This window comes from Cylas formicarius, unplaced genomic scaffold (genome assembly GCF_029955315.1).
Source record: "Cylas formicarius isolate icCylForm1 unplaced genomic scaffold, icCylForm1.1 PGA_scaffold_8__14_contigs__length_24414737, whole genome shotgun sequence".
In the NCBI taxonomy this organism is placed as follows: Eukaryota; Metazoa; Arthropoda; class Insecta; order Coleoptera; family Brentidae; genus Cylas; species Cylas formicarius.
The window spans coordinates 2,887,283-2,900,402 of NW_026844361.1; the positions used below are offsets into that span (position 1 = coordinate 2,887,283).

At 34.3% G+C, this 13,120-nt stretch overlaps 1 protein-coding gene across 2 annotated transcripts in view; it reads right to left on the bottom strand.

Moving 5' to 3' along the window:
* Window positions 1-2,274: 2,274 nt before the first annotated feature.
* The window catches only part of LOC132706803 (transmembrane protein 145-like), a 39,520-nt gene continuing 28,674 nt past the window's right edge, over window positions 2,275-13,120 (bottom strand). The window contains exons 8-13 of one of the 2 annotated variants that reach the window (XM_060678351.1): window positions 12,758-12,930; window positions 12,567-12,698; window positions 6,745-6,906; window positions 6,389-6,575; window positions 6,155-6,334; window positions 2,275-5,000 (exon numbers count right to left, since the gene is read on the bottom strand). In XM_060678351.1, coding sequence (XP_060534334.1) covers window positions 4,792-5,000; window positions 6,155-6,334; window positions 6,389-6,575; window positions 6,745-6,906; window positions 12,567-12,698; window positions 12,758-12,930 — 1,043 coding nt within the window. In that variant the 3' untranslated portion in view covers window positions 2,275-4,791. The remainder of the gene's footprint in view (window positions 5,001-6,154; window positions 6,335-6,388; window positions 6,576-6,744; window positions 6,907-12,566; window positions 12,699-12,757; window positions 12,931-13,120) is intronic. The other variant, XM_060678350.1, reaches the window with a different exon arrangement.

A 13,120-nucleotide genomic window follows, 5' to 3' on the forward strand; every position in this document is an offset into this window, starting at 1 on the left:
TGAATTAGTGGCGAGTCAGCTAAAGCCCGTAAGGATATGCTTGGTTTTTCCAATATTATTCCAATTATGTTCAATTCCCCGATTTCCTGTTCTTCATTTAACTGCCTTGGCTTTTTGAAACTTCCGCAATTGACTAAATCATTTTTTAACGTCAGAAATATACGCTTTTCTGATCGGTTCCACTCTGGATATGTTTAAGTTTGGTCCCTAAAATTACTTGCGACAGAATACAAAATTCAATAAAGAATAAAAGTTATCTGCTTAACGGACATTGACACCTATATGCACGGCCTACTAACACATAAACAAAAAATGCCCTATAGTTCCGCCGTTTTTCATACCAAAAAATCTAGATGGTTAAATTTATGAGAAAACAGAGAACTGTAGAACAAATCTGAGTATGCAATTGCATTTACCTTGAAAAATGCCCTAAAAATGTTTTTATCCGTATTCAGAAGTTTCATAAATAAAAAAAGTTATAATTTATTTTCAAAAGGGCCGGAAATTGAAAACGTCCTATTTCTTAGTTTAATTCTAGTTCAGCAATAGACTTTAGTGTTAAAACACTCCAATTACGACGACCCGGTACAAAAAAGATCAAGAAGAAAATCTTGTTTAAGTTTTCTCAATTTTTCAAATTTAATTTGAAATTGGTCAAAGGATTCGCACAATATTTTTACATGGTATCCCCAAATATCATGTACAGTGCGGGTCATGGTGCCACTTTTTGTGAAACGCAAGATGCCGTCAACGGAATTTTCTTATGAGCTGCAGGATGATTCAGAAAATTTCACGACTTGCAGCACTGCTAGTATCTCTGTTAATATTTACGGTATCAAAAAAATAAAAATACATCTATTGAGATCTTTTTACGTATAATCGAATAGATAATCGAATAGATTTTTAGTTTTTCTAATTTTTTGAATTATGACAAAAAGTTGTTAATTTTTATATGGGACACCCTATATAAGGCCATAAAACTTTACCATTTGTTTTTAATTTTAGTTGTTCAAGTGCAGTTTTTCTTCAAATTTATTATTTATTATTATTATTATTATTATTATTATTATTATTATTATTATTAAGATTTGTCGGACCGAAACAAAAAACGCTTTGTCTCTGGAGTTATCAATTTGTTCATTAAATTGTGCTAAATATTATGGCTGTCAACGAAAATTTTGGAAATGTTGAAAAATATAACATGCCGTTTTGTTTTGTGCATCTGAAAACAACCCAATAAAAGCATATTCCGTGGGCTTAAATCCAACCTACTAAATTTTGGATATTTTCCCAAAAGTCGGCCAAAAACGTATAATAAACGATATCGAGAAATTAGTGAAATTAATGTTTTGGCGTCAATTAGAACAGCTCCTACAAATTCAAAATTTTTTAATATTAACGGAGCCCTGTAGGCTAATGGTCATGGCCAACTAATATGCTAGTAACAATCTTAGACAGAAAGAAGGTTAAATATTGTAAACGTTAAAATTAATAGCAAAGTATTAAAAATGATGATACTTAATAAAAGTTGTGGGTTTATGCAACGCCTTTCAGAAAATATAATAATACATGCGGTGTTTGTACCCTTTAAGAAAATCGAGAATTTCCAATTTGATATGAATACCGAGTAGCATCTAATTCAATTCCGTTGCATATATCATTTGCGTCATCTTCGAATATCAAATATAATCAAAATTTCTTTGTGTGAAAGTGTAAAAACTAATATTTTTTTTAGAAAATCTAAAATACGACAAAAACTATTAGGTTTAGGTATGTATGATTTTTAATAAAAAAGTGAATTGAAAAAAAAAATTAAAATAGTTTTGTAAATGTTCCATTTAAAAAATGTGCGTTTTTTTTCACGTTTTTTTGAGTCACCTTGTATTCTTCTATTTGAATAATTTGAAATTTTGCATAACAACAATCTCTACCACTCTTGCATTTGCCATTTTCTCATACCTTTTTAAACTTTAGTAATTTTTTAGTCATTAAATTATTTAAAATAGTAAATTATTTTAGGATTTTTATTAGTTAGTTTCTTCGGGTGTTTGTTCCATGCCTTCTTTGAATTACCCGTTGCTTCGTTAAACTTTTATTGCCAAATTCTGTTGTAAAATCCGCATTTCGATATTTTTTACCCAATCAGTAAAAAAAACTGGAAATAATGTCCATTTTTCGGAAAATTTTCATTACTAAATAATAATTTTCGTTTTTTTAACAATATATACAAGTTTACTCTTAAAATGTCAACATTATATTTAAAATGTCAATAATATTACATATTATTCTATTTTATATATTATTATTATACGGGCTGATCTAAATTAAGTGTTCATCATTGTTACTTTGTTACGAGTAGAGATACAGAGTCGCTTAAATTAGTAAACTGGTAGCATTATTTTCCACTGATTACGATGGAGAAAATAAAATACAATTGAATATAAGATTTAGGAAAATAATGAGGGAAATCAACTCTTTAAATGGAACACCCTGTATAATTTTTACTCTAACGAACGTAAATCACCAATAGAACGCAAAAAAATGTCATGCAATATTAGCCTAAAAGTGAAAATAACCTAATTACTTTTCTATTGAGCGAATTGCCTTTAGTATTGTTCTACCATCTATCTGGTTTATTTTTTCTCTTATTGTAGTTTTCTAAACGTCAACGTGTTGGTATCTTTCGTTATAAATTTCGTCCTTTAAATAACCTCACAAGTACAAATCAAGTGGGGTTATATTTTGTGACCTAGGAGGTCAAGCAAGAGGTCCATTTGTAGCAATCCATTTGTTGTTGAAAATAGTTGTCAAACATTGATATGTGCCTCGGAAGTTATGAGCTGGCACGCCATCTTGTTAAGAATGGAGATTCTGCCTACTTATGAGATTAAGCTCATCTAGAAAACCATCCAAAATAGCAGTAATAATTGTAATGTAATGTAATGCGAGAACCAATTATACCGCATGTTCTCGAAAAAATGTTTTATTTTATTATTATTATTTTCACTTCTTTCACTTCTTCCCGCACTAGTGGACATGCGTGGTACCAAAATGATCGTCGACAAGAAAGTTTCGGCAAAAACTAGAGTTTTACAATTTTTCATTTTTCGGTAAGTCCTAAAATATTCACAGTAGTGCTAGATTACACGGACTTTGGTTAATGCAAGGGTACACCGCGTCGACGACACTAGAAACCACAGGAAGTGCACATACTCGCCAGTTTTGAGCAGTTGTGTCTACTGTGTTTACTACTACAACCTGTGGAGATTTTCTCCTCTTTCTCTGGATGAATACGTAATTTCAACACACTACAGTCCACTAACTAAATGTACGTTCTTGCGTGTTGGTTTTTGTGAACTCAGGGATGTACTAACAATAAATTTTTGTATTTCCTGGATTATAAATTCCAGAATATGACAAAATTTGATTAGTCAGTCCACGAAATATACCGAAAATTGCTTTGGCGGCAAGACATACTAATGACAAAAAAAAGTCTCCGCTTTGCATCCCCTGCCAAAGGCACCGATATATAAGTGTAAAATTTGTGTGTTTTTTTAATCCTAGGTTAGAATCTTTGACTATGTCTCGAATAGAATTGCCACGATATGCTTCAAAATATCCAAGAACACCAATGTCAACGTCTTCACTTATAATAAAAAAAATTGTCTCCATCCTTGTGCAAAAACTGTTTTATTACTGGTGAAGATTGGATTAAGGGCCTGAAAAAATTGTTCATGTCGAGAAACGCGCTGTGGATATAGGTGTATGTATGCCTTTACAGACGATTTATTGCATGCCAAATGGCATTCGAACATGTCGCATATGTAAAAACCTTTGTGAATGTATTCATGTTTTGCGAAAATGTACCCAAAAACTGACGGTCGTAGAAAAAGTATAGTATGCAACACGTTCGGTAAACTTTTATTATTCACTCGTTTATTAAAAACTCGCTCCGCTCGTGCCAAATAAACTCGTGAGTAAAATGCCGTTTACCGTACTTGTTCCGAATCCAGCAAAATTACTTTAAATAATTGATAACAATTGATACAACAATACTAATAACTAAAACTAATTTTTTGACAACTAGTTTTGTATTTGGCAGGACCGTCATTATTTTGCACAGCCTTCTTTGAACAATTTTTTCTGCGCCTTTATCTATTAGTCTAGTCTAACAGAGAAATACGCTGATAATTCGGTTATTTTCAATTTTTGACTAATATTGCATACTACCTTTGATGTTCTGTGGGTAGTTTACGAACGTTAGAGTAAAAAATACACAGGGTGTTCCATTTAAAAAGAATACATTTGCTTCATTTTTTCCTAAACTCTACATAGTTTGCTAATTTAACCGCCTTTGTATCTATTCATGATCACTGGTAACAAAGTTAACAATGATGAACACTTTAGTTAGATCAGCAGGTATAATATTACAAACATTAAAATAATGGGAAACTCCCAACACACCAAAACCGAAAAAACTCCAAGATCCTTGCTTTTTAATGCAAGTTGTAGTCTTGAAAAATTTTGACATTTGGATGAAGCGTATTGTAACACTTCATTGCACAGTTTCTAAGAGCAACAATTACGTTTTCAATGCTTGTAATGAAAACTCGAAATTGATTTCAGCTTTGCACCAAATCTTATCTGGACGTTTCATATCGTTAGTACCGCAGCGTGCGACTGCGTCCCTTTAATGGAGTTTAACGAGGTAATTGGCTGATTTATCGCTGCAGAAGTTGGCGGTATATTTCGACCTGGACTATACCGTTACGTCATTGTTTTATTGTGCGTTTACTGGCCAGTTTTATCACCGGATCCTTTCCGGTTAGACGCCACGGTCCCGGATACCGTAAACAGCTCGACGGGCACTTCTTTACCGTAATTGTCGAAACTCGTCGGCTCGTTTTGATTGTCTGCCGTCAAATGGTTGTTGAGGGATGGTCGGCGGCTCACGATCCCGTTTTGAAAACTCATATCCGTCAGTTTGGAAGTCGCCGAGCCTAAAGAAGAAGCATCTTAGCACAGAATATCAACGACAGTTTGGTAGTCGTTGAATTTAGTTTCTTCAGGCTGGCGTCAGTACAGAAAAATGACAGCCAGTTACCCACATGACATAAATGTAAATTATATTAAAATTATAAATTGTAAATTATAAAATTGTAAATTATATTATAAATTACTAAATGGATAACTTTGTTACTATTGATCCTACGATGAAGTCAAATTTTGACAGGTCGACATTTTTTTAAAATTAAATACCCTGTTTTTCTCTGGATTTCAAGTATATATGAGCTTTTAGGGTTATTTTTGACAGATTTTCAAGTACCGCGCATTTTATCTAATATTGATTATGAGGAACTATTGTTTGAAAAATCAAATTAACCATGAACACTAAATTAGTTGCTTTTTTATCGCAAAAGAGTTTTTTTGTGTTGTATAATTTTCTATTATGTAATATTGGTAAATATTGTGAAATTTTCAAAAACGTCTTACTAAAACATCGTCTTTAGTATTCTAAATTTATTTTACAAAAGATGTGACCATCATTCATCTGCACGCATACATGAAAACGTTTGCGTAGGTTTTCGATACACCTTCTAAGAGATCTGGTTGCCCATTTAGGGTTTCATCTTCGTTTCGCATTCTGTTTTGTATATCCCGAATTATTGCCGGCCTTCTATATAATCTTTATTTTAAAAAAGGTGTCAAGGGGAGTAAGATCAGGACTGTTAGGAGGCCAGCATTACACACAGTATTACAGATGGGCAACCAGATTTCTTAATTGTCAAAATTTCGTTGGGATTTTCCCTTGACCAGAAATGTGTCTTTTTTAAATTAGGCGGTGAGGCCGTATTAAATGAGGACTCATCTATAAACAAACTGCTGTGAATCTTCTGAAAAGAAATATTTTGAAACTTAGTTTCTGCACTTTAAATTAATACGAAAACAGGTACTGCTGCGACGAAATGTCAGCTACCGAAGAAAAGGTTTTGGTTAGTTAGAATATTTAAAAGTATTTATGTATTTTACCATTGCTTCTTCTTGTGATTCTTCTCTAGATGTTAAAAATATGGAAATTAACTATACCATCTCATCTGCTACCTGCTTCTTCCTATTGTTCTTTATCTCTCGGTGATATAAATATGGAACTTACCTATGCTATCACGTCTGTGCACCCTCTCGAACGTGGGGAACTCCAAACTGGGGATGTTTTTGGCCAAAGACCAGTTTAACACGTTGTCCACCGTGTCGTCCCTCAACGGACTCGAGTTGTCCTCTTCTATGGTCTGTTGGAGGCTGAGGTTCCTCGAAAACGCCCTCTGGTTGTACATACCTACAAAAAAGGCAAGTCGTACTAAATGGCATATAGATTCAGCCTCTTCCGTGCCTTCAAATATTTCCTCGGTCCTCCTGGTAAGGGGGATGATTACCGTTTGCTGGGGTTCGTACGTGTGGTGGCCAAACTGCTCGATGGTGCTGGTACCGAGGTTGCCGCCAGTCTCCATTATGCCGATCTGAGTGGTACGGACGTGGTACGGAAAGTTTTTGTTGGCCACCGATGGCATGGTCAGAATCTAACGTCATTTTTGAGTCAGTGCTGATATGTTACGATTCCGTACGTAGCAACGTCGAAATTTTTAAAGGTTGTTATTATTCAGTTACGTAAAAAGGGTTTTTGAAAAAGTGGTGTGTTTTTACGAGGTCTAGCCTTAGAGAACGTAGATAGGATTAATAGTGACTTACCAGGAACATGAGGTGTCCTCCGAACGCTATGAAGAGGAGGACCGCCCATACTATTGACTCCCTCACCCACTTGTCTATGTAAGTGTTGGCGGATATGATGAACGTGGGTCCGGCGACGAACCATATCGTTCCGAAAATGTTGAAGGGATAGTAGAAACCCGACTACAAATCAAATAATTACTTCTCTACATATAGACTGACTCAATGGTCTAGCGCCCAAATGTTTTAAGTGCCATTAACCATTTTCAGTATTCGAAAAACAAACTTCAGGTAGAAATTTAGAAATAGTTTTCTAGTAGTTACTACATTTAAAAGACAGTTCTGACAGTCTCAATATTGTATTCATCATTTACAAAATTTCTGGATTCCTCCTGTTGGCTTCGTCAGAGCTTAACTGACACTGACGCTCATGCTCTCTATTAAATTGTAAATTGTTGACTGATTATGAGTCACGATTTCTATAGATTCTCGGATATTTATTTGTTCATCGAATAAAATTGATGTCTGGTTTCGTTATGGTGTTAGGCAGCTGCTAATGAGTTTATTTGTTGTAGTCTTAAATATCTTTCATGTTCTTTTAGTAGTGTCTGCAATGTATTCCTTGGCTCATATGCATGGAATGTTTCAAACGGAATTTAGTCTTTGACAGGTCGAAGATGTTGAAAGACTTTTGGACTAGTGCTAATTCTGGTTTTTGACGTTATATTACTTAAGAACTTTTGATATGTGGTCCGTAATGTTATGAATGTAAGGAAAAACAACAGTAGCAAATGTGGGGTTGCTTTCAGAATCATCATTTCTGAAAGGTTGTGGTGAAATGAATTTGGGGATGGAACTCTAATATGGAAATTATTAAATTGATAAAACTAAAGCTCTTGCATGTAATCAATTTTATCAACAAAAAATCTGCGACTCAGGTCTTATGTTCATGCCCCTCCTTTAGCTCCGCCCTCTCAAACAATATATAAGCAGTTACAGAGTAGAAAGCGCGTCAGTTTCGGATACGCTCTGAAGAAGGCAACAGAATAGTTGACGAAACGTCAGCAAGTTCGATTCAACAACCGACGCAGGAAGAATCTAGAAGTTTTGTAAATAATTACAGTAGCCTGAGGAGGTTTCTTTGAAAAATCATTTTCAACTTTTGTGCGTGTTAATGTTCGGTATTTGATGAATGGTTTAATGTCATTAACTCAATTCGCAAAAAAAACACTTAATACATTTGCGCGCTAGGCCGTCGACATTGTACCATAATTTACCAGAATTTCGGAAAATAATTTTAAAATGTTAACTTACATTTTAAAAATATTTTCATTTATACAAGGCGTTCGAAAAGGTGAAACGTGGCCTATATAGTTTTTTCGTAATGCAACACACAATACTTTTATTAGGTTTTTGAACTGTACATTCGGTTGTTCTGAAAATTTTATTAATTTCATAAGCAGCGATGCTCTATCGATCTAAAATATTTTTAACGCTGCGACGTTGCCGTCTTTTCGAAAAAGTCGAAACATTATAGCCAGAACATGCAGAAAATTTAACGAAACTTATCCTGATTTACAACACATGAACAAGAGAAAATTTGCAAGAATTAAGAAAAGATTATCTGTAAATGTAATAGACGTTTTGATTAAATCAGATTTTTTATTATGAAGTGCGTTAAAATGAAGAAGGCACTTCAACGGATTTTAAAGTGTTTAGAATGCAACGGGGAACACTTCGAACACCTAACGCAAAATTGGATTCATTTTTCTGTGTTCTATTTTTATTTCAAGTACCTAATATTTTGTTAGTTTAAATAGATTTTAAGATATTTTTCGTAAAATGGTGTGTAAAGTTTTTCTTAATTCTGGAAAATTTTCCGTTGTTAATGTGTTGGATTCGTTTCATTAAATTTTCTCCATGTTCTGGCTATAATGTGGTTGCATTGTCCATGCATAACGAAGAAATTTATTAAAACAGCATATATTATATATGAGTAAATCTTTATCGAACTGACAAGCGGAAAATAAAGTTTTTAACATAAGATGGATATTTCATGGCCACCTGAGAGATGAATTAAGTCAAAGTAATCCAGTTTTCAGAGAAATTTGCTTTTATTTCTGAAACTAAACCAAGCCAGTTAGGTATACGACCATGATAGCATCATTCGAAAGGGAATTCAATTTGCACTTAGAATATGTGGTAATACATTTTTGTATCTGATAGACAAATCATTAGTTTGACCAATCCTGTATAATATAGAACTAATTGAGATATAGTACTTAGAAATCGTCTGAATTCCTACTGAATCGATTGTTTATAAATTAAACTTGCTAACGTTTCGCCAATCATCCTGTTACTTTCTTCGGAGCTAAACTAAAATTGCTTACGCAGCAGAAAAAATCCAATCCATAATAGTATATATAAAGTAGTATTACAGTAGTTTATGGAAGTTTCTTTGAAAAATTAACTAATTAAGTAATAATGTACCTCTCTAAACTACTTCCAAAATTTTAAATTTATACTGGCTAAAGTGGCGTAGTGATAAAAATTTAATTAAAGCTATGTTTTGGTTAGTAAATAAAGATAATAATAGATAATTTCTAGAAAACCGATGAAGATAGGTATAGGAACGTGTTTTTCAAAAACTGTCGTAAAGTATTAGCGGTGTCCCACTTAAAATTTCAGTATCGGTGCTAATTTTTCGAAGAAGCTCCAACGTTAAAAATATTTTTTCTACTCCAGTAGTCTGTAAAATACCTAATTACACAACGATCTAGGGAAGCGTCACTTTACCACGTCAGTTTCGTTTGCCGCGGATCCGAGCCACTTCGAACATTTTCAGGATTTTACCGCACAGATTTGGGAGCAATCGGATGTTTTCGGAGATATTTCCCACGCTTTAAATTTTGACGTTTATCGATTCTAACGGTCATGTCAGTGAACGTTTTCAGAACAAATACCCAAAAACTAACGGTCGTAGAAAAAGTATAGTATGCAACACGTTCGCCACTCGTTTATTAAACACTCGCTCTGCTGCGCTCCTCTCATGTCAAATAATCTCGCGAGTCGAATGCCGTTTACCGCACTTGTTGCATAAAATAGAAAAAATATTTAAAATAAACCATAATACTATATCATGCAACGAGTGCAGTAAACGACGTTTGAGTCACGAGTATTTAAAAAGTTTACCGAACATGTTTCATAATATACTTTTTCTACGACCATTAGTTTTTCTGTACATTTTCGAAAAACAACGCATACATTCACTGACATGACCGTCAGAATTGACAAACGTCAAAATTCAAGGCGTGGAAAATATCTCCCAAAACATCCGATTTCTCCAAACCCGTGCGGTAATATCCTGGAAATGTCTGAAGTGGGAAACGAAACTGACATGGTAAAGTGACGCTTGTGTATATTTTTTCTATTATGCAACAAGTGCGGTAAACGGCATTCGACTCACGAATTTATTTGACACGAGCGGAGCGAATGTTTAATAAACGAGTGATTTAGAAAGTTTATCGAACGTGTTGCATACTATACTTTTCCTACGACCGTTAGTTTTTGGGTACATTTTCGTAAAACAACGCGAATACAATCTCTGACATGACCGTCAGAATTGACAATCGGCAAAATTCTCCGAAAACATCCGATTGCTCCCAAACCCGTGTGGTAAAATCCCGGAAATGTCCGAAGTGACTAAGTTTCGTGGGAAACGAAACTGACGTGGTAAAGTGGCGCTTCCCGCACGCTAGATCGGTGTGTAATTAGGAGTTTTACAGACAGGAGTAGAGAAAATTCATTTCTAATATTGCTTAGTTGATATTGTGAAATTCTCGCAAGTTCTAAAGAAATAGCGTTTTGTAACTGTCTAAGATTTTCAAAATTAACAATTTTATATATAACACTTTTCAAGTGATCTCATAGAAAAAAGTTCTTCGGTGAGAGGCCAGGTGACCTGTGTTGCCAAAGGATCGGCACCTTGGTCGAATAAAATTCCCGTTAAAAGTATTTTTCTACTTCCGTCTGTAAAATACCTAATTACCCACCGATCTCGCGTGCGGGAAGCGTCACTTTACCACGTCAGTTTCGTTTCCTATGAATCCGAGCCACTTCGGACATTTTCGGAGATATTTCCCACTCTTTGAATTTTGACGTTTGTCAATTCTGACAACCATGTCAGTGAATGTATTCGTGTTTTGCGAAAATGTACCCTAAAACTAACGGTCGTAGAAAAAGTATAGTATGCAACACGTTCGGTAAACTTTTATTATTCACTCGTTTATTAAAAACTCGCTCCGCTCGTGTCAAATAAACTCGTGAGTCAAATGCCGTTTACCGCACTTGTTGCATAATATACTATTCACAAATACTCTCTAACCATACAGGAATTATGGGCAGGACAACCATCCATCTGGTACCAGATCGCCTGATCTTCGAGAACAACTTCTCCTAGTGCGGGCTAATTTGATTGTCTAATAAGTCGAAGTATTTTTCTGCCGTGAGATCATAGTCCATACAAAATGGCCCAATAATATGATGTCCACAAATTCCCACCATAACATTTATTTTTTTGGTTCCCTATTACCATTTGCTTTTTCCATAATTTCAAAAGAAAATGCTACTCTTTTTTCTTCGTCGCCTTCCCGAAGCTCTTGGTGCATTTGGTAGTTATAGGAAAAATGTTTGCGTGTTTTTAATGTGCGCAACACTGGGGTAAAAGTAAAACGTAATGTAAATATAAAATGTCCCTTTCCGCTGCTCTATTATCGATATTTTTAGCTGAACATTTGCAGTTATTTGTTACGGTACCTTTGGACTCTAATTGAGGTAATAATGTGTATTATAGTGGAATCGAAAGTATAGTTTTAGAAGGAAAATAAACCGAAAATATTTCAGACACTACTCTAAGACTATTTCCTACATAATACCATTAATTATGGTGTACTTTTTCTTCAATTGAATAACTTATATTTAGCTTTAATTAAAGCGCGTTTAATAACGTATAACTATCACAAATAAGAATTTTTTTACTGTTATGAATTTTCGTGTTGTTATTGTCAAAAGCTATGTTACTGGTATTCGACTTATTACCTAACCTATAAACAATTAAAACATTATATTTATATTTATAAACAGTTAAAATGAAAAATGACTAATTAAAATTTATTCAAACTCGGTACATGAGTTAATCATGCAACTTTTCCAGCAATGCAATGCAATGATGGCTCATTAAATAAAATAGAGATTTTTCAATTTAAAATGATCCCGATATATTCGTTTATTTTGAAGATTCTGTGGCATCTAATTTAAATTCCGTTGCATATATCCTTTACGTCACCCTCGAATAATGTCATTATCAATTTGAAAATAATGGAGCTATCGTAATTTTTTTGGGAGTGTGAAAACTATTGTTTTTTTTTGAAAACTTTAAATGTGGGAAAAACTATTAAGTTTAGGTATGTATTATTATTAAAAATTTTAAAAGGAATTCAAAACAAACTTTCAAAAAATAGCGTGTTCCATTTGAAGAAATGTATATGTTATTCGCCACGGGTTTTTGAGCCACTCTGTATATTTTAAAATAATACTCAACTGGGCATCTTTACAATTTTTTGATTTACTATTTTCTCATAACTTTTGAAACCAACTAGGTAATCGAATCAATTGACTCGCCCTGTACAGCACATTTTGAAATTTGAAAAATCTTACATTTGCATATAAATAATATAGAGCGCACTGTAATTAATTCTCATGACGACTCTGAAAGTTATATTTTGAATAAAAACTTGCTTATTTGGCTAATTATTGATAATTTGCATTTATTTAAGTGTACTTACCTTCTCGGGGTATCGTTTCAAAGTAAACACAGTCGAGTAGATGAACATGAACCACGCGAATATCCTCAGCATGATTAAGCTGTAACCTGCAGGCGACTCGTACAGGTACAGAACTTGTCCCGGATCGAAAACCTGGAAAATATTCCACTTTCCAAAGTCGAATTCTCCCAAAGGCGTTCGCCCGCACTCACTATCGCTTCGTACACGAATATAGTGAGGTAGGTAGTGACGTAAAGGCACATGAATATGGTCAGCTTGACGCTGGCTTTTATGGGCAGCCTGCCTCTCGTTACCGTGTACCCTTTTGCTAGTAGCAGGAGCAGCAGGAGGTAGCAAGTCTCGGAGGCACCCATCAGCATGTTGCCTGCAAAAGGACAGCGGTTCGGACCGGACCTGATCTATTCTATTCGAAAGTAAGGAGGAGTAATAAAACGATTTAGGATGATACCTTATTTCAGAAGATGTCGACAATATCGAAAAAAAATGGAGACCGAAATTGTTTGGATTCATTTATTCTTTTAAAATACTAAATTATACAGGATGAGTCAACGATA